General features: G+C 31.5%; 1 protein-coding gene across 1 annotated transcript in view; it reads right to left on the bottom strand.

The window, feature by feature from the left end:
• The window catches only part of LOC106468569 (hemocytin-like), a 94,624-nt gene that overhangs the window by 80,051 nt on the left and 6,211 nt on the right, over positions 1-8,362 (bottom strand). Inside the window, exons 3-6 of the mRNA XM_022396906.1 lie at positions 7,784-7,941; positions 6,534-6,680; positions 3,484-3,628; positions 2,445-2,759 (exon numbers count right to left, since the gene is read on the bottom strand). Coding sequence (XP_022252614.1) covers positions 2,445-2,759; positions 3,484-3,628; positions 6,534-6,680; positions 7,784-7,941 — 765 coding nt within the window. The remainder of the gene's footprint in view (positions 1-2,444; positions 2,760-3,483; positions 3,629-6,533; positions 6,681-7,783; positions 7,942-8,362) is intronic.

The following is an 8,362-nucleotide window of genomic DNA, read 5'->3' as shown; positions in this document are numbered from 1 at the left end:
ACCTCGATTAATCGCCGTGATGAATTCAAATTTGATGACGAGGAACACATTTTATATTAAAGTTTTTCTTCATTACCCATTCAAGCCGTCTCCAGCCATTATTAGTCTCAAAGTGGGTTCCTCGTCATCGAATTTGAATGGCTTAAGAGACTGATCAACCAGTAAACCAAGATCTTTTCTTACATAATACTGTAGATGTTATTCACATCAAAACTATACTCAAAATTCATCTTGTGATATTTCACATGCATTACCTTGGATTTATCATAATCAAAAGCCATTTGCTATTTATTTGCATAACTAACCAAATGGTCCAAATCTTTTTGTAAGGCAGTAGCATCTGCCTCATAGCTAACAACACCCAAAACTTTAATGTTATCAGCAAATTTATGTAACTAATTGACTATTACTTCATCTATGTCATTAATGTAAATCAAAAAAGAACAAAAGTCCTAACACTGACCCCTGAGGTACTCCACTTGTAATGTTATCCTGTTTGAGTGAACTCTATTTATATAACCCTCTGCTTTTTCTCATCCAGACTCTTTTCTATCCAATCAGCTAACCTATCCACCTACACCAACCTTTTTATGTGGCACTTTATCAACTACTTTCTGAAGACCCATATTCTTGAACACTCATCAGTGTAAACAGTAACCTCTTCAAAGAATGTCAAAAAATCAGGTAAGTCAGATTTTCTGCTAGTGACACCATGTTGGCTATACAGTGAAATTTAAAAGCTTTTGTTAAATGACTCTGCAAAGCATTTTTTATCAGACATTCAAAATACTTTTCCACCACTGATGTAGGCCTAATAGGCCTATAATTACTTGGATAATATTTTACCACCTCTTTTGAGGTGATCTGACACCTAACACACTATTTAAACATTTACAAAAAATAGCAATAAAAAGTGGCTCACATTTTCCAAACCTTGAGAAAATGTGATCTTGCTCTGGAATCAATCATTTTTTAGACTTCTAATGTTTTTAACAAGATAAAAATTAATGCTACTATGTTATTCCCATGTAATATCTGTTTGGGATGTGAAATATTGCTTAAATTTTAATTAGTAATATTTGTTGAATAAGTACAATTTAATAACTCAATCACTCATCATCATCAGATATGAGCCTCTCTTTATCATCCCTCAAAGGCCCTACTCTTATCCTATTATTTTGATTACCATTAATGTATTTAAAGAAATCCTTACTGTTAATTTCAAATTTTTTAGTCAACCCTTTTTTTATATATCGTTTTGATTTCTTAATTTCCTGTTTGACCAAATCTGTTGATCTTCTATAGCAGTCTCCCATCACAGATGTCAATTTATAAAGATTTTGTTGCATTTTTATCCTTTGTAAGATAACCTGGGTTTTCTATAAGGAACATTTATTTTATGGATCAAAGTATCTGCAGTATAACACTAAACTTGCATGCAGCTTGGAAAAATTAAGATAAATAAAAAAATAAAAGCACAAGTAAATGTACCACACTCTGTCTTACTAGCTATCTTTTAAATAGTTTCTGTTCAATCACTGCATTCTATTTGTCAAAATGTCTGTATTACAGTTTAAACTATTGTTATATTCTAAAAAGAGTGAATAAGAAGCTTTATATAAAAATACAGCAAATCATAAAGGTTTTACATCTGACCTTTGTTCAAGTTATTTAGCTTAATATTATTGTTTTGATTATTCATATTTTAAACTTAGAGAGTAATAAGAGAAAAGCTCATCACAAACTAAATTATAAGTGATAAGAGATCTGAACTTCTTAGCAAGTATAAATTCCATATATATTGTTTAAGGGTGCTTTTATTTTGGTCTCTGCCAGTAAATACATATTTCGTTTAGCAAAATTCACACAAAAATGGGTAGTAGTGAAATTGCAAGACCATTAACACAGCTGAAAGAAGGCTATCAAGAGCTATGCTTAGCTCTTTTTAATTTAATGCTGTTCATTCTCATCTACATTATTTTCATTATCATAGCATTGGTTGTAACAGCTGGTGTTGAACCACAAACATGGTTATTAATCTATTTTACATTTATTGTCCTTGTAAAACTTTACTGCAGAACCAATCATCTATCTTATGACTGTCTTTTCTATACCTAGTATAGAAGTGAAGAGAGAATTTTATAGTAAAGGAATAAACAACTAAACAGGTGGTAGACTTCTGTCAGTACAGGCAGTGATTATCCATCTTCTGAATATCTTTTCCATATCTAATATGGAAACAATGGCAGAAATTCATAGTAGAAAAAGTGGCCAATAAAACAGACAATAAACTTCTGCCAGCAGAGGGAGTGATAAAAAATACCCTAAACATTCAACATTCAATTTACAAACATTACTAATATCTCTTTCTCTTATATTTTGGAACTTAGCATTAAATTTCAAATATTATTTCAATCCTGCAATACACTTTAGTAAATACTTACCACAACCACAATAAACTCTAATGCTGTAGTCGTGACAAGACTTTCCTTTTTTCTGTAGCCAGTTGAGACATACAAGACCCTTCCTTATAGAACACTTAATCCCAACATCTCCAGTTTCAGTATGATCCACCATTTGACCATTCACAAATGACCTACACTCAATCTTTTGAATCAAGCTGTCATCACAGAGATCATACTTGTTACGAATATCTTTAAAGAGTTCGATGTCTCCATCACCAGATTTGGGACTATCAATATTGAAGTACTGAGTCCAACCAGGGACACAAGAAGGCATAGTCGTAGTAACAACAGGAACTAAAAAGAAAGGAATTTCCCATAATTTAAACCTGTATAGATTACTGAAAGATAATGTACTTAAGTGTTTGTTCAAAAATAATCATGATGTCAGATAAACACATAGGTTCAAGAAGTCTTAATATAAACAATAAAAACTCTACAATCCAAGAGCTTTTGAAAGGTGGACCTTTCTTCTTGAAGAGTAGACAGTTTATCCGTGAAAAAGAAAGGTCCACCTTTGAAAAGCACTCTGATTATTGGGTTTTTATCATTTAACATTCAGAACTAATAACATTTACCTTTTAGAAAAATGGTTTCACAAGTAGATGGATTCAGATTTCAAAATATGTTTCTAAGATCTGCATGAAAATAACTAGAATTATATCATGGCACTCGGCTATACTACTTTCTGTTTCTCTCTTCAAGATTTATTTTGTATCTTAATTAACACAATATCTCCTTCTTTTGTGATATAAATATTTAGTTATTTAATAAAGAGAAACGTATTCTATTATAATGCTTATGTCAAGTTTTGCTTCTGTAATTTAAAACATGCCATGTACTATAAATAATCCATTTATTACAAAAAATAAACTTTACTTAGACTTTCCAAGCCAAATGTGATCAAATGAAAGGAAAAGCATGGCAAAACATGTTCTATTATGTCAAACTATTACCAGCTTTGGCTATACTATGCACATATATATATATATATAATGTAAGTACTTCTTACACTACTTACTTTCTCTATTACAGCCAAGAATTTCTAATCGTAAACTTATCCAACCTTTCCACTGAAAGGGTACAATTCGTACAAAACGGACTTTCAGAGGTTTATCAAACTTGTTTGTAATTGGTGTATTCTGGTCACTATTTCCAGTGAAAACCTGTGGAAAATATTAAACCATAAATTTTTATACTATTTTGTTAAGATGATCATAGAAGGGAAACCTGCAAGGAAAGCACATGTAACAGTTTTAGTGTAACCTTTTGTAAGTTCAGTTTACTAAAACCCCTAACTCTATGTGTAGAACATTTTAAACAATATGTTAAACAGATGAAAATAACACTTTCATTCAAATGTGTGGTTATTTGAATATCATACTTAGAGGAATAAATAAATAAATAAAAAATAAGAAAATATAAAAGATAATCCACAAAAACACTTGTTCAAGACACCACTAATTCTATTTGGTAACATACAATTGCAAAGTGTCAACAAAATTATTAAAGCTAGAATACTGATCAGTTTCTTAAACGCATCTTTCTAAACAGTTTATACACAAATTGCTTTTCTGTTCATGACGTTGTTCGTTACAAGGTTCTTCATGATATATGCATTACACAAAAAGAAATTGCAGGTAATCCCACTAAACATTGCTGGGATCTACTGTATATTTTACATAGTAAATTGCAGGTAATCCCACTAACCATTGCTGGGATCTACTATATATTTTACATAGTAAATTCCAGGTAATCTCACTAATCATTGCTGGGATGTACTATATATTTTACATAGTAAATTCCAGGTAATACCACTAATTGTTGCTGAGATCTACTGTATATTTTACATAGTAAACTGCAGGTAATGCCACTAATCATTGCTGACATGTACTGTATATTTTACATAGTAAATTCCAGGTAATCATGTGAATCATTACTGGGATACACGATATTTTTTCATAGTAGAAATTGAAGGTAATCCCACTAATTGTTGCTGAGATCTACTGTATATTTTACATGGTAATTTGAAGGTAATCTCACTATTCATTGTTGTGATCTACTGTATACTTTATGTAAAAACTTGCAGGTAATCTCACTAATCATTGCTCGGATATAATATATATTTTATACAAAAAATTGCAGGTAATCCCAGTAATTGTTGAATGGATCTACTGCATAGTTTATATAGTAAATTGCTGATAATCCCAGTAATTGTTCAATGGATCTACTGCATAGTTTATATAGTAAATTGATGATAATCCCACTAATCATTGCTGGGATTTAATGTATATTTTATATAAAAAATTGCTGATAATCCCACTAATCGTTGCTCGAATCTAATGTATATTTTATACAATAAATTGCGAGTTATACCACTAATTGTTGCTGGGATCTACAGTATATTTTACATAATAAATAGCAGGTAATCCCAATAATCATTGATGGGATCTATTGTATATTTTACATTGTAAATGAGTGAGTGATTCCACCCAGCTGTTTCTGTCAGTTCCTTACACTAAGTATTGTGACAAAGAAAAATATAAAACTGTCCAATATAATGCTATATGTGGACCTCACTGTTGGTGAATGACATAAGAAGAACTTAGTAATTTCAAGGTTACTACACCATACCCTAATATGAATAGATTTCAACTCCTTCAGGAAGAGGGCAGAAAAGCAAAGTCTAATTTCAATATTTCTTGGCAAATGTTTTTGTAAAGTTGAAAAATTAATCTGTACTAATTTTTGCAATAAGAATACAGACAACAGGTTTCAGACACTTATTTTTCAGTAAAATTCTACTTTGCCATAACTTTTGAATGATTAACTTTCAAAACTTAAGAAAGTGTTTTCAACCATGAATACACTTCAATGCTATTTTAAGTGGTAAAGCTAACTTTTTAAAATACTGTTAGAGTACCTTTTAATATATATGGCAAACACCATTATAGATGAGATGCCAAAGATAGAGTATTTTAACTGTAGAAACTTCAAACATTAGTTTAGCTTTGTGACTTTTCTGTTCTCTAGAAATTTAAATGCAAATATATATATATATTAAACTTTTACAAGACTCCAAGATCTGTAGAAATACTGATGTAGTTTCACCTTCAAAACCAAGCAACATATTACTAGTCAGTGTTCGTCAAACCTGTATTTGGTGCAAACATCCTGTGTGTATTTTCCTGATGGTTGTTGTGGTGCTTCTCTTTTATTTATACTTGAGGTTTTACCAAACAGACATTAACTTAGAAATTATTTTTTGACACATCATCTATCTGTATGGTTGAAACAGTTTTTATCGGCACTTTAAGATACAATGTGGATTGTACCACATATTCTCCTGTTTGGTGATCCTCTACACAGAGACTGTTGACACTTCACCACACAGTGTGGTTTGGAGCACAGATGCTTCTCCCATGCGAGCCTCTACTTACAGACTGTTGTTACTATCATGTCACCATACAGTGTTGTTTGGACCACAGATGTTCCTTCCTGGAGAGCCTCTGGTTAGACTCTGCCATTACTGAAACCTAACCATATAATGTGGTTTGGATCATAGATGCTCCTCCCAGGTGAACCTCTACTTACTAACTGTTGTTACTGTCACACCACTATACAATGTAGTTTGGACAACAGATACTCCTCCCAGGTAAGCCTCTACTATCATACCTGTGGTATTCTGTCTGATGTCTGAAAGTTCACATATAGAGGGCAGAATAAAACAGAAAAAGCTAAACTTCTGAGTGGAGGGAAGTACTGTATTAGAAACCACAATATGTATACTACTATAGAATAGGTAAATAAGCAGTAGTTATTCCTTTGTCGACAAAAACTTTTATTTGATGTGTACCATCTAACTTTTTAATTAAAATATAATTTGAAAGCCAGTAAAACTTCTTAGCGAGTGGCATCTACATCATTTCAGTTATAAATAAAATATTATGTTCTTTTATGTACTGATGTTATTAGTATAAAAAATTTAGGGCTTGCATTTTTGTTTCAGTAAATAAAATTACATCTATACAGGTTTAAATTGTAATTTACAAAAAAATAAAACAAAGTTACCTTTTCACTTCCATCTGGTGATTTCAATACTGAAAATGCTACACTATCTTTACTGTAAAAGACCTTGTATGCTGTTACCCACTCTGGTTGCAAGGGATTTCCTTGTGTAATTACACCAGTGACATCTTGTAATTCTTGTAAATCCACCTATTTAATATAAATCAGAACTATAATAAATGACTAACTAAACACTGGCATTTCAGTTGTGTAACAGAAGTGGATGTCATGATATAAAATATTATCATTGATTTGTTGTATGATCATTATCATATTATTTCGTTTTTACATCTTAATTTATGATGTATTTTGTGTTTGTGACTCATTGTTGTCAAGAGTGTAGAGTGGCACGTGGGAACTAAAGGAAGGGGTGGTGGCAAACTGAAAATGGAATGAGAGATATAAAGTGGGCCAGCAGAGCCGAAAAATGGCAGATTGCAGACAAGATAAGGTTTATGTCTATGCTCATGTATTTCTATATCTTCAATTAATAATATATATGTTGATGTTGAAACAAGTGTAGTGCTTGCTGTTCATTCATCATTGCTTGTACTGTCAACAAGTCACAGACACCTACTGTAGAAGAATCCACAAAAACAAGGGATTTCCTTGAGTAATTATACCACTGACATCTTGTAATTCTTGTAAGTCCACTTATTTACTACAAATCAGAACTATAATTAATTCATTAACTAAACACTGGCATTTCAGTCATGTAACAGAAGTAGACTACTCATGTTTACTCTTGGTGAATGCCAAACTGATAACTTATACTTAAATCTAACACTCACTTTTGTAACAAGTCTTGAAATTTACAAAACAAATTTAATTCTCTTCCTTGTAAATATATTACAACAAACTGGACATTCTAAGATTACAAAAACATTGAATATTTGGTCCACCTTTTGAATTTCTTATGTACTCCTTCATATGTTAAGAAAACTTATGGTAAAAACTTCACTAAAATTGACTAACTCTTGTTGCACTGGGTTACAACATTTATACTGAATTATCTAAATTTTAGGTGTATTTCAGGAAGATTTATTTATTTGAAAATATTTTAAAACAAGCACACTGCAATATTCTATATTTATAACAAATCTTCAAACTATATTCCTTCAAATATAGAAAGCTCCTTGCCTTGAATTTTATAACTGATAAACAATTCAGCATTAGAAACATAAATATTTACATTTGTATGATAATCAATCACTACAAAAATTGAAAATACTTTTGGATGTTCCTGCACTGACCTGAATCCACTCATCTGTAGAAAGATACCCAGCACTCCATGCTGAGTTCCCATTTAACCTAGCTTTGTTTCCTAAAGTGGATGGTGAGCGGAAGCTTGATACACTAACTTCTTGGTCAGAAATGTAATCCTTTTCCATACCCCTTGGGAAGTCACATGCTAAGTATTAGAAAATAATTGTTATTTTGTTACAATATAATACAAACAGGTGCTGTCCTACATAGATTCCTTTTAAAATGAATATACAACATTATATTACATGGTGTGTCAGTGTATACATCATTGCATGGAGTGTTATTGTACACAGTATCACTATAAACATCATCACATGCAGAGTTATTGTACACCATCACATTACATGGAGTGGCAATGGATACCATGATATTACAAAATTTTTGTTTAGCAACGATTTTAATTTAGGGCCGGGTTTTTGTGAGAATTTGACATTGACAGGAATATTGTGTTTACTGGCTAGTTTAGTCCAAGTGTGGATAATTCTTGAGCTGGTTTCAGGAACAAAAGGTAAATTGCAGGGTAATGTTCTGTTGTTGGGTGTGTTAGTATCAATTTTGTGTCAGTG

Source organism: Limulus polyphemus, unplaced genomic scaffold (genome assembly GCF_000517525.1).
Source record: "Limulus polyphemus unplaced genomic scaffold, Limulus_polyphemus-2.1.2 Scaffold3056, whole genome shotgun sequence".
Classification (NCBI taxonomy): Eukaryota; Metazoa; Arthropoda; class Merostomata; order Xiphosura; family Limulidae; genus Limulus; species Limulus polyphemus.
This window is presented reverse-complemented; position numbering and strand designations above follow the sequence as displayed.